At 36.3% G+C, this 18,651-nt stretch overlaps 4 protein-coding genes and 2 non-coding genes across 6 annotated transcripts; 2 read left to right on the top strand and 4 right to left on the bottom strand.

The window, feature by feature from the left end:
* Positions 1-486: 486 nt before the first annotated feature.
* Positions 487-5,739, bottom strand: PMD1 (Pmd1p; the record flags this gene model as incomplete). Its single annotated transcript, XM_056227524.1, has 1 exon — positions 487-5,739. The coding sequence occupies one exon, from the start codon at positions 5,737-5,739 to the stop codon at positions 487-489; it is 5,253 nt and encodes a 1,750-aa protein (XP_056087337.1).
* A 1,947-nt stretch (positions 5,740-7,686) lies between these two features.
* On the top strand, positions 7,687-9,143 carry GLC7 (type 1 serine/threonine-protein phosphatase catalytic subunit GLC7; the record flags this gene model as incomplete). Its single annotated transcript, XM_056227523.1, has 2 exons — positions 7,687-7,863; positions 8,382-9,143. The coding sequence occupies 2 exons, from the start codon at positions 7,687-7,689 to the stop codon at positions 9,141-9,143; spliced, it is 939 nt and encodes a 312-aa protein (XP_056087336.1).
* Positions 9,144-9,766: 623 nt separating this feature from the next.
* Positions 9,767-9,838, bottom strand: Skdi_5.trna14H. Its single transcript has one exon. It is a non-coding gene; the product is annotated as a tRNA-His (tRNA).
* Positions 9,839-12,272: 2,434 nt separating this feature from the next.
* On the bottom strand, positions 12,273-12,345 carry Skdi_5.trna13K. The gene has a single exon. It is a non-coding gene; the product is annotated as a tRNA-Lys (tRNA).
* A 903-nt stretch (positions 12,346-13,248) lies between these two features.
* Positions 13,249-13,785, bottom strand: SKDI05G1920 (Mg-dependent acid phosphatase; the record flags this gene model as incomplete). Its single annotated transcript, XM_056227522.1, has 1 exon — positions 13,249-13,785. One exon carries the CDS (start codon positions 13,783-13,785, stop codon positions 13,249-13,251), a length of 537 nt encoding a protein of 178 aa, XP_056087335.1.
* A 1,117-nt stretch (positions 13,786-14,902) lies between these two features.
* SWI4 (SBF complex DNA-binding subunit SWI4) lies at positions 14,903-18,169 on the top strand (the record flags this gene model as incomplete). The annotated part of the gene is made up of 1 exon (XM_056227521.1): positions 14,903-18,169. One exon carries the CDS (start codon positions 14,903-14,905, stop codon positions 18,167-18,169), a length of 3,267 nt encoding a protein of 1,088 aa, XP_056087334.1.
* Between the last annotated feature and the right edge of the window lie 482 nt (positions 18,170-18,651).

Raw genomic sequence — 18,651 nt, 5'->3', positions numbered from 1 at the left:
TTATCCAGAGCATTTTTCACAAGTGTTTGTGTAAGATGCTTTTCTGGGTCGATGTGGATTGTGCCGTGGCCTTTTTCACCACCTTTATAGCGGTGCTTTGACTATTCATTACTGAGGCTGTATTTTAAAACTCTTGAACGTTTTTACATAATTTTCTTGATAGGAATCAATATCTACACGGAAGGAAAGATTAATCTTGAAATAGCTCAACTTCAATCTGTTTCTACGTAATGAGCGCCGGGAACCTAGAGGCAAATTCCACTTGCCAAGCAAAAGCTGCCCTTCATGAAATCGAGTTCATGCAGTGCAAATCCATTATCCTAGAAAACACTTCAAGGTCATTTTTTTTATTTATATTTCCAGTTGATATGATGTATAAAAGAATCTGTAACTAAAACCTGTCTTGCTTTACCAAATATCCGATAGTTTTTATCACTATGCTTTGTTCTGCTTATGATCCTGTTCTTTTTTTTTTTTTTTTCGACTTTACTTTCGTTTACTGAAAAAGGGAAAGGAGGCCCCACTATTATCATCATCATCGTTTGTAGTTTTCTCATTATTCTTATTTGCTCTGTCAGGCGCGGCCAACACATCCTCATTATTTCCTTCACTCTCTCTATGCCCAGAAATTACTGCAGGGGGCATAAAAGCAGGATTCATGAATAGAGCGGATGTAGAATGTGTCGTTTGGGTGCTGAATCTTTTATTCATGTGTTGTCTACGTTGTTGAGACGCAGCGAAATCAGTAACCGATGTTTTAGGTGAAATCTGAGCAGAAGGTGGCTGCATGAATTTGCTTGATGATTTTCTAAATGCCTCCGAAATCGGAGAACTTGGTGCCAATTTCAAGACTGGTTTGGTATTTGCCTGCTGTTTCAAAGGTGCTGTGATATCAGAATGCTGTCTACTCAAAGTAGGGGAAGATGATCCTCGTGCATATATTGATTTCCCAGCATCTCTCACTTCATCGTCCATTTGTAATACATCTTGCAATACCTTCTTTTTCAATCTTTTCAGAATTTTGGATAGTTCAATTGCTTCCTTAGTGCGTATCATTAAATTATTGTCATTGACCAACACTGAAGCTCTGTATATCGACTTCATGACATAATCGACAGGTGGCAGTGCATTAGGTGATACCATGTTCTCCAAACTAGAGATATTTACATACTCTGGATCGTCTTCCCTTTGCGAACTCGGCCTGATATATTTCGAAAATGATCCATGCAACCTTGAAGAGCCTGGGGTACTGGAGCCGATTTTATAAAGGGGATCAATAGAATCGTCATATTCTTGAGATGTTTGTTCTTGTAGTTTTTTGTTCATTTTTTTGAAAGGCAAAATACCCAGTTGTGAATCAAGATCGTCTGAATCAGAGTGAAAGGAGGAACCTGAGTCACTATCAAAATCATCACAAGTAAATAGGTTTGACTTCAATTTGAATGCATTATCAACTTTTTGCGTTTCTCTACTTCTCAATAGATCAGGAGTAGCGTCCAAGCTTTCCTCACCATCGCAGTTTCCTTTTTGTGATGTTTCGACCTTGCCCTTATCTATGCTTGACATAACTTGAAGTGAAGCTTGCTCATTTTGTTCCTCTTTATCGTTGAAAACTCTAATTGGTTTACCACCGATATCACTTTGAAAATTCGGTTTTGTATATTCTGCAGAGGTCTTTTGAATGAGAGCACTTTTTCTCCTTGGAAAGTTCAATTGTTCTCTAACCAATCGACTATCTGAGACATCATCAACGATTCTATCAAATGTATCTAACGGATCTGTTTCCCTGCTCAAGCTAGAGTTTTTCTTCACTGCTGGACTAAACAAAGACACAGAGCGCCTGGAAGCTTGAACAGCAGAACAGCTAGGGAAGGCAATTGAACCAATGGAATTATGGCTGTCCCTCGGCCCACCAGCGAAAACAGTAGGAACGGCTCTGTTGGCCAGTGATCCTAAACTAGAAACTCTTGTGTTATGCGTATCGGTTTCAGTGTCTGCATTACTGTCGTCGGTGTAGTTTATTGATTGCGCCATGGAAGTATTCCGTAAAAGATACGGATCAATGTATCCGTTATCTATGTTTGCTAGGGAACGTTTGATCTCCAGGACATTTTGATATGATTCACTAGAATCTAGCGTTTTCCTTATTTTACCTTCATTTTCACTGCAATATCTCGAAACTTTCTGTTGGAACAAGTTCAGCAACGCTTCGCAAGTGACTAGAAGACTTTCTTCCTTTTTGTTCGTTATTTTATATAGAACCTCCGTTATCAGCTCATATAAGATTGGAATCTCATATATTTTGGCCATGATAAGTAGGTCCAAAGTCACCGGTGCTAATAACCACTTGCCATTGATTTGTGCGGTGTAAAAGAATTCTGCAAATGCTCTCACAGAGGCGGTAGACCAAGGCATATACAATGACCTTGGCGTCAATAAGGGCTCTAGTTCAATAATAGCGTTATTGTTTGAATTAGTACTCTCTACACTTTCAGGATTTGAGATATAAGAGAGCCGTCTACCTTTCTCACTATTAATATATGATTTTGAAGAAAAGAACTCGCCTTCTTTGAAATTTCCGTTTACATTTATTGCATTTATTGTGGAGAAAATGGGTCTTATGTTAGAAGGCGAAACGCAATTGTCTTCATCGCCTTCATCGCCTTCATCTCTTCCACTACTCATACCATATTCTTGAATACTTGCTTCATAAGGAATGTCATCACCACAAGCGTTACTCAGTAATTGTGAGTCCAGAGTGTTCCCCAGGAAGGAAGGGTTAGATAGACGCCTTACATCCGAAGAACTTGATTTTCCGGTCGAATGAGAAGACCTTCTCGATGCGATTGGACTATCTCTACCAAACTGAACATAATCCGCCAAAGAACTGCTCCTCCTTGAAGGTACTTTTGGCACTGGTGGTAGCGGATCTAACGGAATCTTTTCCTGTGGGGGTAATGGAACATTTAACATAGGCAAAACCGGTGAGCTTCCAGAGCTTCCTAAATGGGGAACCTGATTTGAGTTTCGTCTTCTTCCCGAGGTAGAACTAACAACAGAGGCAGTGCTAGCGGTAGAAGTAAACGAAGTCTGTCTTGACTGATGTGGACTAGCTATAAACCTTAATGCAGATGATTTTCTACGAGATGAAGCCTGTTCCTCTGAACTAGCTTTTGATATACTATTAGGTGAAGATTTGGCTATAATATGAGATTGAAGAGGATGTGAGGCACGGCGAATGGACGAAAAGTTGTCGTCTATCGAATTATTTCTGGTCGCACCTACCGTGGAAGCTCCTCGAAATGATAGGCGTGTATTGGAGAGCGTACAGTTGCTATCATTATCATGATGAATTGCCTTTCCATATAACGGAGGAGGTGAAATAGAGCTTGCTCGAGTAGAACGGCCAGACTGTTCAGATAGCCCCAACTTTGAATTTTTTATGTCCTGGAACGGGACCCTAAAAACCATACCTGTAGAAGAGCAAGTAGTGGATGTTGGCCTTCTGCTGGAAGTGCCTGTTTCTTGGGGGCCGACATCGGCAATTACATCTTGTTTTCGTATGTTTGATCTACTTTCCTCATCGTCCGTAAAGAATGTTGGTTCTGAAGGAGATACTCTACTATGCGAAAGGGTCCGCTCCTTAGGCGATGACGCCAGTAAAGCGAAGTCTACACTGTGTTGTTTTTTAAGACTTGTATTACTGTTCGATTTACTATTACCGCTCTTCGAAAAATATTTCTCTAACGATCCATTAGACGAATGGCTTGAGTTACAGCACTTGGCAGCCTTTGATGTGGTATGAGGTGAAAAGCTGATAATATTGGAGGAATCTCCATTGAATTCATAATTAAACGATGTGTTTGCATAACCATTTGATAAAAGTGAGTCAAAATATCTCCCCCACCTTTTCCTTAGCAAGTATACTGGAACGCCGATTGAATCTCCGTCAGCAGTAATAAATTCAAAATCAGATAACGTTTTACCAAATATCTCTAAGGCGTCTTTACCTAAAACCATAGCATATGGCGGAAATATAGAACTGGTTGACTCCATTTCCAATGGAACGGTGATATATCGAGAGTAATTTTCAAACTGTGAGGTCGTGCTTGAAGTCACATCCGGGAGCCCCGAGTCATCTACGGAAAAATGCCCTTTATTTATGGGGTATGGGCTTGTCTGTTCGATTATAGGTGAGTTAGGGTACGGGAGGTGGTCATAAAGACTTAAATTCAACTTTGAATTATGACTGTTTGCGACATTAATACTAGTGGGACTGTGCTTTACATTCATTAATTTGTTGTAGCCATTTAACATTGGTAAAGAAAATACTAAAATATGATCAAATTTTTGGACACTAGGTGAACAAAAATCATTAGATTTGGTCCCAAGCAACAAAGCCTGATGATGAGATTTCCAGATCAAAAGTTTCCAAAATCTATGCATGTTCGCAGTACATTCAGTGCAGATTATACTCACTCTAGTCCATTTACCGCTAGCAATGTTATAAATGAAGCAATGCAGATTGGAAGGTTGAGGGTCTGGATAAAACCCTATCACGACAATATTATAATTAAAGTAATCACCCGAGGGATATTGCAAGTGAAATGGCGCTTGCAGGATAGAATTCTCTTTGTTGTTTTGAGTAGGATTTGACGTCATTCTAGCACCCTGCGAGTTTGTAAGCAGCGGCAAAATCACGATTGGCGACATAAGCGTTCTGACTGTATTATCATCTGTGTCATCGCTTTCTAGATATTTGAGGTCACTATGATGGTGCTGGCGATACTTTGGTGGTTTCGTATGCTCGTCAAAACTATGAGCATAGTTGGAGAAGTTGTCATTGCTGGTTCTCCTTCTAGATGTACTAGCTTCGTTTTGAGGATAATATAACGCCAATGTGGGAATTTCGGCCTCATTGTTTTCAATTAAAACCGAAAAGTTTGAGTCATGGGATAGAGAAATTGGCACTCCATCAATATTGACTAAAATCTTTAACGACCGTTTCAAATCCCTTTTATTTTCCGATTTTGATTCCGATTCCCAGGAGCTTGTATGTAGGTCAAATATATCAATTTTTTTTACGGGAATATCCATATTATCTAACCCGCCCACTATAATTAGTTTTGTATCTTCCTTTTCGTTATTTTCATTTAGAATGTGCATGCTATGATTGAACCGTCTTGTTATTTGAGGATTTTCACTTACTAAAGACCAACACTTGGTTCTAAGATCTAGCTTCCATAAATCATTTGTTGCTATCAGCTCATAGCCATTATGAGGTGAAACTATTAGCCCACCAAAAATATAAATGTTTGATTCTGTAAAGCACATAGAATGGAACAGTCTTTCTTTGAAGTGTAGGTTGTTATTCGTGTCATCTTCAGAAGTATCCACTGTGGTAATCATTCTTTGCCATGTTCTAGAAATTAAATCAAGGAAGAATATCTCAGGACTTATCCAATCAGCCAAAGTTTTGAAATCTGCATTTCTACTTTTCTGTTTTCCAAAATATAATATTAGCTCCTTTTGTAATTGTAATGAGTTTATAGTGCTCAAGTTTAGAGGTAATGTGAGACCCCCATGAACATACACACCTGAACGGGCTAACTCTATCGCGGCACCGGTTCTGCATTCCAGCGTGAGCTTTTTTCCTGTTGCTTCATCTAAGTTCGGATTAGGCACGATAGGGAGGTTCAGCGGATAACAAACACTGGACGGTGGTTGTAATACAGTCATAATCTTAATTTCGTGGTTGTGCGTGTTTATAATAATTTGCGATAGTTTTTTTTTCTAGTAGTGAAAGAACTGGAAATGACTAAAATACACTTAGGCAACGATGAGCATAACCGGAAAAAAAAGCTAGAGCGATACTAGCGACGTTAACAAAAAAACAAAAGGTAATAATAAGATACTTGAAATATGGTGGCGCTGCCTGACTGAGACTTTAGCCTGTATTTATGACCCTTTGCTGCCAAACTGATCTTTTATTATCTAAGCTCAATTTAAATGATCTAGCAACAAACTGAGTAATGCTGTGCGGCTAGAAAATGCAGTGCTGCTTTCTTTCGATTTAGTGTATGTTTTCCGAGTACTATCGAAGTGCTTTACTGTGTTTGCCCTGTGAGTCCCCAAGGCGTTGGCTTCAAGAGCAACGCAAGAGTAAGAAGAGACCTATTGCCCACTCATTAAAGCGGTAATATTTTTCAGCAACTAATTTCGGATTTTGTAAGCCGGCATGGTATGAACAATTGAAAAAAGGGCAAATCAAAAGAGTTATGGATAATAACCAAGGGTACAATTTACGACCTGTGCCGTTATGCGATGACACTTCTATAAGAAGCAGTATTAAAAAGTAATTTTCAGAAGGAAGGCAACATAAGTTTTTCTAATCCTAAAATCTTTCGATTTTGTGTCAGAGATTGTTCACGCTAATGTTATTCATCACAGTAAATTACCTACAAGTTTAACTGCCGGTGAGTTTCGAACGCCGGAAAGCGTAGCCGGCTAATTTATTCTGTGCGTCTTTTTACACCCACAACACTTACCCAAACTCTTTTGGTCAAATCTGCTAAGGTGTGAAAAAATGCCTATTTTTACCGCTGGTCCAAGAGGGCATCAGAGAACTCAAAGTTGTTTCTTATATGTCAGGCTAGTCGCATTGTTCAATGACAGTCAAATAACAAATTCGCGGTTACCGATCTATATGTGGGGAAGCAAGAAAGCATAGAACTTTTTGAGTACCCTGAACTAAGTGTGAACCTTGTGAGAATCGTTGGAATCCCATTGTTTGATATAGGTAGTAATATTAGGTGTATAGGATATACTAGAAGTTCTCGTTGGGAGTTACGAAGCCGCAGGAAACGAATCAACAACTTTCCATATTATCACGAACTTTGTTCTTCGTTTTACACTATGTCATTCATTGATTAAGAATGAATGCGCTTCACAATCTCTTTTATTAGTAAGCAATGGAAGATAGTTGATTATTGTTCCAACGAGGTTCTAGTGATTAAATTAATGGAAAGCATTTCATACTTGTTTTCAGCATTTAAAACTACATGAACTTTGTCAAAAGACCGGTGGGTGTTTTATACTTTTCTTCCATCTGCCTCCCTCTATATTAGGGCAAGGTGAAAGCTGAAAATGGAATACCTGAGCCCTTTGTTGCCAATTGACCAATCAAGGTATATAACGCCCTAAAGAAGACGTGTTACTGTAAACATTTAACAGTATGCTTACAGTTAATTGTTTGTTGGCACATTTCATTGAGGGACGGCAAGTAGTAATATTTTACTATTTACTGACCTTCGTTTCCTCCAGAAGAAAAAATCGCACATGCAGTACCCGTCTCCATTTTTATTATTTTTACAACAAACAGCAGCACTCCACTATGTTACGTTAGGATGAGAGCTGAAAAAAGTGATCATATTACCCCTTATATAGATGACAACCATTGTTTATTCGCTCTTCCCCCATTTTTTTTTCTAACACTTGCTGTTTTTTCTTTTAGCGTTCGTTTCAAGGAACAAGAGAGGGAAAAAAAAAATCCAAAGTAGAAAAGAAGAAGAAAAAAACAACGTAACACAAGTTAACACCACAACTGAAAAAAAAGCAAGAGGTGAACGAACGAGTAACTGGGGAGAGGAAAAGCAGACTACTACAATATACACTTAGATTAAAGAAATGGACTCACAACCAGTTGACGTTGATAATATCATCGATAGATTATTGGAAGTAAGAGGATCTAAACCAGGTCAACAAGTTGATCTAGAAGAAAATGAAATCAGATACTTATGTTCAAAAGCCAGGTCTATATTCATAAAACAACCGATTTTACTAGAGTTAGAAGCCCCAATCAAAGTATGTTAGTGTTGAATTTACCAACCGGGAGACGGAATATGTAGGAACTCAAGTTTTTATGTCTTCTGCCCCCGTAGCGGTTCCAAGACGTTTTGACAATCATCGCCGTTGAATTGAAAAAATTATCAAGCTCTATCAATATTATTCTACTCATGCGTCGAGATGGCTGAGATACTCAGCGTCTTTTGTGTTTCATCTTTTAGCCTATTAGGCGTTTCTCTACCAAGATTTCCTTATATTTTGTATCATCATCCGGCCGGCGCCTCCCATAATTAAAAAAATCCCCCTTGCTCACACTAAAAAAAGAAGAGATTTTTTCGTTATGAAGAGAATGAATATTTTTTGAGCCCGAGAGAGAATAGGGCGGACAAAGCCGAAAGATGTGGATCTGCAAGAGGCATTGAGGGGAAACAGAGAGCGATTGATATCAGTGATTATTGCCTAAAAGCCAATGGAATGGGCTTGAATTACCGAAGAATTTTCTTACTAACTTTTTTTTCAAATTTTTTTTTTTTTAGATATGTGGTGACATTCATGGACAATATTATGATTTGCTGCGTCTTTTCGAGTATGGTGGATTTCCACCAGAGTCTAATTATCTATTTTTAGGTGATTATGTTGACCGTGGTAAACAATCTTTAGAAACTATTTGCCTGTTATTAGCCTACAAGATCAAGTATCCAGAAAACTTTTTCATTTTAAGAGGAAATCATGAATGTGCCTCCATTAATAGAATTTACGGGTTCTATGATGAATGTAAGAGACGTTATAATATCAAACTATGGAAAACTTTCACAGATTGTTTCAATTGTCTACCAATTGCTGCAATTATTGACGAGAAGATCTTCTGTATGCATGGTGGCCTTTCACCAGATTTGAACAGTATGGAACAAATCAGAAGGGTGATGAGACCAACGGATATTCCCGATGTTGGTTTGTTATGTGACTTATTGTGGTCAGATCCAGATAAAGATATCGTAGGTTGGAGTGAAAATGATAGAGGTGTTTCCTTCACTTTTGGTCCTGATGTAGTGAACAGATTTTTACAGAAACAAGACATGGAGTTGATTTGCAGAGCCCACCAAGTTGTGGAAGATGGTTACGAATTCTTTAGTAAAAGACAATTAGTGACACTTTTCAGTGCCCCAAATTATTGTGGTGAATTTGATAATGCCGGTGCAATGATGAGCGTTGACGAAAGTTTATTATGTTCTTTCCAAATTTTAAAACCCGCTCAAAAAAGTTTACCTAGGCAAGCTGGGGGGAGAAAGAAAAAATAAATAGATTTCACGTTCTAATCTAAAATCTAAAAAGGAATACTTAACAAGAGAGTAGTAGAAGAAGAATACGAGGAATATAAAAATAGAGAGCCTTTAAACAATCCGTTAAGTTGAAGTATAAGAAAGAAAGAAAAATGCAAGGAAAGAAACAAAGAAAGAAAGAAAGAAAGAAAGATCCAAACATCACTTGTCATACACACAAATAATTCCCTCTGGTTCAACAATCTGCGAAAAGCATAAGAAACATAAAAAAATAAAAATAAAAAAAAAGGAGATAATAATAAGATGTGGAGAATTCGAATTAGTGGAAAATTGAAAGCTTTACATTATTATTATTAACGAAATGCAATTTTTCTTTATTTTCTTTTATTACTATTATCATTACTAGTATTATTATTAGTATTATTATTTTTTATTACTTTTTTTATATTAAACTATGTTAAATTACTATATTATTATTTTATCTCATCATATTAAAGCTGTCTTTCATTATATTAATTGCAAGGTTCTCAACATTCTTTGCTCTGAATACTGAAGGTTTAATTCATGAATATAAAACCAAGATCAATTATCACGTACATTAACACGTCATCTCAGGAAGTAAATGATGATATATAAAAAAATGCCATCTCCTAGAATCGAACCAGGGTTTCATCGGCCACAACGATGTGTACTAACCACTATACTAAGATGGCGAATTATCAATGAACATGCTGTACCTCAAGAAATGGTGTACCTCAACCTGACGACAATACGTCATAATGAACGCGACGGAAACATCCATGAAACACACCTGAAGCAGATACTATTGACCATAAAAATCTTGTGACATTTGTTGGGATTCCATTTTTGGTAAGATTAATGTTGGAACAAGTAGGTTCATCATTATTCACATAACTAGTCATCGTTACTATCTGAAGTATTCAGGCTGTATTCTAAAGTGTACTTCTTATATGTTACACAGATTTCGTATCTTTAGTAGAATGAAGCAATGCTAAACGAGCTGTTCGGAAAGTGAGCTTAACTGAATCAAAGATCCATTAATTGAACATCAACTTGGAATGTACATATAAATGATATGTGTCGTTACATTGAACTTATAGTAAATTCCCTAGTTTATTCTTATGTTGAACATACTTAATATGTCCAATCGGCGTGTGTTTTATATACCTCTCTTATATAAGTATAAGAAAGATTTCTGCTTTTATTCTTAATTAATACTACTAATTATCAACAATTAATAATATTATGTATATAGGATATACTAGAAGTTCTCCTCATGGATTTAGGAATTCACGAAAGGGAATCAACACTTTTACATAATCTTATTCTTATTTCTTTCTTCATTTTATACGTCTTTATTCATTGATCCTATTACATTATCAATTCTTGCACTTCAGCTTCCACTAAATTTGATGACTGTTCTGAATCTTATTTCACTGGTCTAATAATTTTTGTCATCTTCTTAACACCGTATATGATAATCTTCTAGCTACGTGATTGAATGTATTAATCAGCTGTACTAGTAATTGATGGATAGTTGATTATTGTTCCAACAGATACACTATAAACACATAAGAACGAATACGTTAAGCAAACGACAAGATCGTTTGGATATACTATCTCGAACGTATAAATACCTGAACAATTAGTTAGATCCGAGATTATGCGCTTCCACCCTTTCAGTATAGATTAGATCTTATATATTGGAAAATGCCGTGAATTATATCGACAACCAGTTTAGCAACAAGTTGCTTCCCTGCCATCAACAAAATTGCTAAATTATTCTGGTATTACTCGAGCTCGTAATACAACAGAACAGGTAGCTACTGATAAGAACCATGCAGTTAAGGCTAATAAGGCTCAACACAAAACAACTAAAATATCGATAGGTAACAATGCTGACCTGTTGAATTCTGTTGAATTGTAGAATTTGATTGCAAATTTTGACAATCTATTTTCGTTGATAATTAGTGATTTAGTGAGTTTTGATAATTGAGCATAAGTCGTTCCTTCTTAATTCATATAAGATAGGCATATAAAACACACGCTGATTGGTTATATCAAACACAATGGTTCAGACATAATTTGGAGTATTGATGATAAGGTTTTGGTTATAACTCATCTTCTTATATACTAACTTCTGCTCAATTAATAGATCTTTATCTTCTCATTGCGGTAGATTCTATTATTAGAATTTACCTACTCCAGTATAGTTGGTATCGTCATAAGAATGTCTGTCATCACCTACTCCAATTTATATGAATAAGTGTATATTCGTAGTCACTTGTCCCAACAAAAAGCAAATATTCCTCATACTATATGAAGGAAAAATATGAAAACTACGAGTGTGAATCTCGTGATAATTTGCTGAAAATAGAACACACTAGAAATTCTCTTCTGGCTTTTTAGGAATCAACAGAAAGGAAATCAACAATTATCTCAACATTCACACTTACACTCGTTTGGTGACAGCTGAATTTTTTTTGCATTGGTTATGAACATCATCTTTCAAACACGTATACAACAGTGGCTGTTCAGATCACAATTTAATAAGTCAGTTCAGAAAAACAGCCAAAAAAATCATGGTAATTCCTGTCTCCAACAAAATATTTTTGTTCAAGTATCAGCGATTATCAGATTTCCTGATAAAAAATGATGTTTCACAGCGATTGATTTAGCACAATGGATCGAACACGCTGGCGTAACTGAAAGCCCCATACGACATAATAATAGCGTAAGTATGACTTTTCATGGTATCCGTCTTATATGAATTGCTGGAACAAGTAGGTTCATCATTATTCACATAACTAGTCAAGAACATTATTATCTGAAGTATTCAGATTGTATTCTAAAGTATACTTCGTATGTGTTACACAGATGTCGTATCTTTAATTGGATGAAGGGATGCTAAACGAGCTGTTCGGAAAGCGGGATAGCTGAAATCAAAGATCCATTAATTGAACATCAACTATATAAAGGATATGAGTCGTTCGTTGCATTGAACTTATAGCAAATTCCCTGTAATTATGGTTATTAAATTTTTAATTTCTCTAAAAATGCTGCCAGTGCAGGCAAAGTGATTTAGGTTTACGGCCTCTTCTCACCAAGAGAAGAATCAAAAAAGAAAGCCCTGTAGGGGGCTCGAACCCCTAACCTTATGATTAAGAGTCATACGCGCTACCGATTGCGCCAACAAGGCTTGTTTCTTGGTGTATTTTTCATATTAATTTACTACATACAGGAGTAATGTCGCAATTCTGTTGACCTCAAGGCGAGCAACTTTTGTTCCAGCAAATTGTGTTGTAACAATTATCAACTATCCATCAATTACTAGTACAGCTGATTAATACATTCTATCACGTAACTAGAAGACTATCATATACGGTGTTAAGAAGATGACGAATATTATCAGACCAGTGAAATATGATTCAGAACAGTCATCAAATTTAGTGGAAGCTGAAGTGCAAGAATTGATAATTGTTGATAATTAGTAGTATTAATTAAGAATAAAAGCAGAAATCTTTCTTATACTTATATAAGAGAGGTATATAAAACACACGCCGATTGGACATATTAAGTATGTTCAACATAACAATAACCTAGGGAATTTACTATAAGTTCAATGTAACGACTCATATCATTTATATATAAATTCCAAGTTGATGTTCAATTAATGGATCTTTGACTCCAAGTGCACCCATCAATAAAACGTCATTTCAACATTCTTCATCCTGAAACAAGGACTAGTTATGTGAATAATGATGAACCTACTTGTTCCAACAATAATGTAATAGGATCAATGAATAAAGACGTATAAAATGAAGGAAGAAATAAAAATGAGATTATGTAAAATTGTCGATTCCCTTTCGTGGATTCCTAAATCCAGGAGGAGAACTTCTAGTATATTCTATATACATAATATTATTATTAACCTTACCAAAAATGGAATCCCAACAATTGTCACAAAATTTTACTGGACAATAATGTGTATGTATGTAAATTAACAATGACAAAGTGCACTCTTTCTTTCATCAAGGCAAGTGGTCTTGCCTCTTCAGCAGCTGAAGAGGCCCCGTGAAGTGAATTGGATGTCTCGTTATCTTTAAAGCGTCCCATCCAAATAGTCTTGATAAAGTTTCCAGGCCGGTCCATTTTCTGGATCTTTTACGTAAACAAATTTGACACCGTATTTTTCCACTTCTCTGTTCCTGTTTTCATCATCAAATAAACAGATTCTTTTCGATTTCAAATCACTGATGTTATAAAGATTTTTCAAACCGTCCTTCAAGTGACCGATCTTACTTCTTTCCCCCCATTGAAATTCGTCAAATAAATTGGCCAACGGAATTAAGGAACCATTGTACTCAACTTTGAATATTTTCAGTATTTCCTGCGCAATTTCAGGAGCCCACGTTCTTGACGCGGTCATCAGTTTGACTCCATTGTCCTTCAAATCCCTCAATATACGTGGGATATCTCTGTAAATTGTAAGTTCGTAACCATCTTGACATATGATTGTGAGAACTTCGCCATTTTTGCTTTTCAGTGGCTTGAAGGGACCGTGTAAATGAGTGTCACAATAACAGGGCCAGACGGTGTAATCCAAATCAAAAGCGGCTAACTCAGGGTATCCAGTCATAATAGGTGAGTTCAGTCTATTTGGAGTAGTCTTTGTAGCAATTTTTCAATTTTTCAGTTTTAATGTTTGATATTCAATATGTTGTTCCTCGAGGTTTTTTTTTTTTCATTTGCCGTCTTTACCTGCGCGGGAAAAGTGCAGCATCCTTAATATGCACCAAAGTCATATTCAAAACTTCCTAGCTAACAGGCAGTCCGAATTCTGAGTTAGTGAACATTTTGCATGAGTGTGAAATTTCAACTTATATTTGTCATCAATGGATGATGGTTGATTATTGTTGTAACACAAAGAACGGTACAATGAGCCTGTAGAATTAGCACTCGAAAATTGGCAGTTATATAAGATGAAGAAGATGGTAGTACTTCACGATTTAGTGTGCTACGGAGCTCAAACAATTTCCACTTTGGTGTAAGAAGAAGCTGAGACTGCGGTGAGGCAAGATTACTAACCTCACCATGCTAAGTGTTTGGTTAGCTACTGATGAAAAAGGCAACGATGCAAGACAAGATTCACTACCTAACCTCGCATTTGATACTTCAGATCGCAGATGTACTTTATGCCTTCCTTTTGGGTATGAATATCCTCGGCGGCTAAAACTATATCTGCGTTGTTACCCGCTCATCGACTGACGCGTCACTGCCACGTCGCGTAAAGTCATTATTCTCAGCTCCCCGCCTGCTTGTTTCCCTTTCGGGAGATAACAGTTAACCAAGAAAAAAAAAAAAGAGGAACAAGGAAATAGAAGCACGTCAATGTGAAAAGCGCACAAGAGATATTTCAGATATTGTTATCTTTTCCAGCATTGCCCCAACACATCAAAATCATTGATTAATATACACTGTGTGCAATTTGCTGAAACTTTTTTTTTTTGGAGCAAGGAAAAAAAACCTCCAGTTTTTTTCACTACTATTTATTGTTGCAGCAGAGTTCTACCTAGCAGTGTTCGTCGCCTTTTCGACAATTTTTTCTCCATTCTCCATTCGAAAGAAGGTATACTGCTCTAATATTTGATATACTGTTAGCAAACATTGCACTTCATTTAAATTTTTTTTCCTTTCTTTTGATTTCGTATCTGACCCATTTACACAGCTCCAAAAGGTTGATTTATTCGAGAAATATGCCCTTTGATGCTTTGGTATCAAGCCAAAAAGATAATTCCAATCACCAGAACATAACTCCAATATCGAAATCTGTCCTTTTGGCTCCTCACTCTAATCATCCGGTAATTGAAATTGCTACGTACTCAGAAACTGATGTTTACGAATGCTATATACGAGGGTTTGAAACTAAAATAGTAATGAGAAGAACTAAAGACGATTGGATCAACATTACGCAAGTATTCAAAATTGCTCAATTTTCAAAGACAAAAAGAACTAAAATATTAGAAAAAGAGTCAAATGATATGCAGCATGAAAAAGTTCAAGGTGGGTATGGTAGATTTCAAGGTACTTGGATTCCATTAAATTCGGCAAAGTTTTTGGTCAACAAATATGAAATAATTGACCCTGTGGTGAATTCTATTTTAACTTTCAAATTTGATCCAAGCAATCCTCCTCCCAAGAGAAGCAAAAATAGTATATTAAGGAAGACTTCGCCAGGAACTAAGATAACGTCGCCATCGAGCTATAATAAAACTCCGAGGAAAAAGAATAATAACACATCAACATCAACATCAACTGCAAACAAAAAGGGTAAGAAAAATGCCGCGATAAACCAACCGAATCCAAGTCCTTTACAAAACCTTGTTTTCCAAACCCCTCAACAGTTTCAAGCAAATTCATCAATAAGTATAATGAACAATAACGATAGCAATGCCTTGATGAATCTCAACAATGATACAAGACACAATTTAATAAATAATATCACAAATAACAACAGCAGTCAATCTACGATAATTCATCAACAAAAAACCGGGCACGAAAACTCTTTCAGTAACAGTTATTCCGCTACTCAAAAGCCTTTACAGTTTTTCCCCATTCCCACAAATTTGCAAAACAAAAATATTATTCAGAACAATAGTACTGGCAATGGCAGGAATAATTATAGCAGTAACATTGATAATGATATCAGTAACAGTAATAGTAGTAATAGTAACTTGATAATAGTACCGGATGGTCCTATGCAAAGTCAACAACAGCATAATGAGTATATGACAAATAATTTCAACCATCCCATGATGGACTCCAATACAAATGGTAATAGTAAAAAAAAAAGAAAGAAACTCAATCAATCTAATGAACAACAATTTTACAACCAACAAGAAAGAATACAAAGACACTTCAAGTTAATGAAACAACCCTTACTTTGGCAATCATTTCAGAATCCGAATGACCATCATAACGAGTACGGTGACAATAATGGCAACAATAATAACACCGCAGTTTCCAATGGCTCCTCCATTGAAGTCTTTTCATCAAACGAAAATGACAACGGTATGAATATGTCTTCGCGATCTATGACGCCCTTCAGTGCAGGAAACATTTCATCCCAAACTAAATTGGAAAATAAAATGACGGATCAAGAATACAAGCAAACAATATTGACGATATTATCATCAGAAAGATCTTCCGATGTTGATCAAGCCTTGTTGGCTACACTGTATCCGACGCCCAGAAATTTCAACATAAATTTCGAAATTGACGATCAAGGCCACACTCCACTACATTGGGCTACGGCTATGGCAAATATTCCTCTAATTAAAATGCTGATTACCTTGAATGCTAATGCATTACAATGTAATAAGCTGGGTTTTAATTGCATCACAAAATCGATCTTCTATAATAACTGTTATAAAGAGAATGCTTTTGATGAAATAATAACCATCTTGAAGATCTGTCTTATAACTCCTGATGCAAATGGAAGATTGCCATTTCATTACTTGATTGAACTGAGCGTGAATAAATCCAAAAATCCAATGATAATAAAGTCCTACATGGATTCAATAATATTGAGCCTTGGTCAGCAAGATTACAATCTGCTAAAGATCTGCTTAAATTATCAAGATAATATAGGAAACACTCCATTGCATCTATCTGCTTTGAATTTGAACTTCGAAGTTTATAATAGATTAGTGTACCTTGGCGCATCAACGGATATTTTGAACTTAGATAACGAGTCGCCTGCATCGATAATGAATAAATTTAATTCTACTGCCAACGGGACCAACGATAATGAGGATGCAATAAATCAAAAAAGGCTTCAAAATCTTCCTCAAAAGAGCCACTATCAGCAACAGCAACAGCAACAGCGACAACAACCGCATTCGCATTCAAGAGAGCTGCCGCAACGACAAAATAACGTCAAGATTCCGAAAATCATAAAAACTCAACATCATGATATAGAAGATTCTGCTCCAGATGATACCTTAACTAAGCCGGATCCGGAGGTAAGTGAAAGCCAATATCTACATTCCAACCAGCCAAATTCTACCAACATGAACACTATAATAGACGACTTATCCAACATCAATTCTTTTGTCACCTCGTCGGTTATCAAGTCTACACCGTCCAAAATTCTTGAAAACTCTCCCATTCTGTATAGAAGAGTCTCACAGTCAGCATCAAATGATGAAGAAAACGGGAAGAATCAGGAGGATCAAATTGAAAAGAAAATAGATCCCTTGAATGGTGCAAAAACCACTATTCCATTGTTAGAATCACCCTCTACATTATTACCAATACAGATTTCGCCGTTAAGAAAGTATTCCAAACCGCTTTCACGACAAATCGATAAACTGAATGCAAAAATCTATACAATGCAAAGGCTAATGGGAGAAGAAATCAAAAATCTGGACCACGAAACAATCGAAACAGAGTCATCCATTTCTAATACTAATAAAAGATTACTCAAAATATCACATCAAATAGAGGATGCTTTTGATTCTGTATCGAACAAAAGTTCCATAAATTCAGTATCAGATTTACAATCAAGGATTGAAGAAACGTCCTCAAAGTTAAACTCCGGGAGGGAAAATTTCATTCAAAGCCTGGAAAAGTCTCAAGCATTAAAATTGGCAACGATTGTTCAGGATGAAGAATCAAAGGTTGACATAGATCACAATTCAAGATCACACCTAGAAAAAAATGAAGAGCCAACTCCAACTTCCAAGTCAGGTTCATCATCTCCTAATAATGCCAAAGCGGGAACCGAATTATCTAATGATGTACAAGATTCATGCGATAAAAATGAGATGTTGAAGCTGGCCACTGAATTGACGCTTTTACAATTCAAAAGGAGGATGACAACACTAAGAATAAGCGAAGCAAGGAGCAAAGTCAATTCATCGACAAAATTAGATAAATATAGGAACCTAATCGGTATCACCATTGAAAACATTGATTCAAAAATAGACGATATTGAAAAGGACTTGAGAGCAAATGCATAAATTTTTTAATTCACTATGTACAAATATTTTCTTCACTATATTATTACATTGTTTTTATTTCATTTCCGTATCGGATTTCTCACATCTTTTTACAGCCATGTCATTTCTTTCGTTACGATGTAACTTTTTAAGCATACACTAAAATAATTCCAATAGTTCCAATTCACTAATTCACGTATTGAAACTATTATCTTTTATTAATTAGCCCGAATATCTTTCACTACGATCCTCGTTTCTTTTTCGTACCATGTGATGAATGAAAAACGCGATGAGATGAGGTTGAAAAAAAAAAAAAATAGAAACATGTACTTATCCGTAGATTCTTCATTCTATCTGCTTTTATCTGTCATATTCTTTCCTTCCTAACGAATAAATAGAAATAGGCAAGACCCCACAAGGATCCTTCTTCTCGTTTCTGTATATTACCAAAATCCTGCCTTAGGAGCATAAAACTGAGGGACAAAAAACATTTTTTTAATACC

Source organism: Saccharomyces kudriavzevii (assembly GCF_947243775.1).
Source record: "Saccharomyces kudriavzevii IFO 1802 strain IFO1802 genome assembly, chromosome: 5".
Lineage (NCBI taxonomy): Eukaryota > Fungi > Ascomycota > Saccharomycetes > Saccharomycetales > Saccharomycetaceae > Saccharomyces > Saccharomyces kudriavzevii.
The sequence above is the reverse complement of the archived record's forward strand: the minus strand, read 5'-3'. Positions and strand labels throughout refer to the sequence as shown.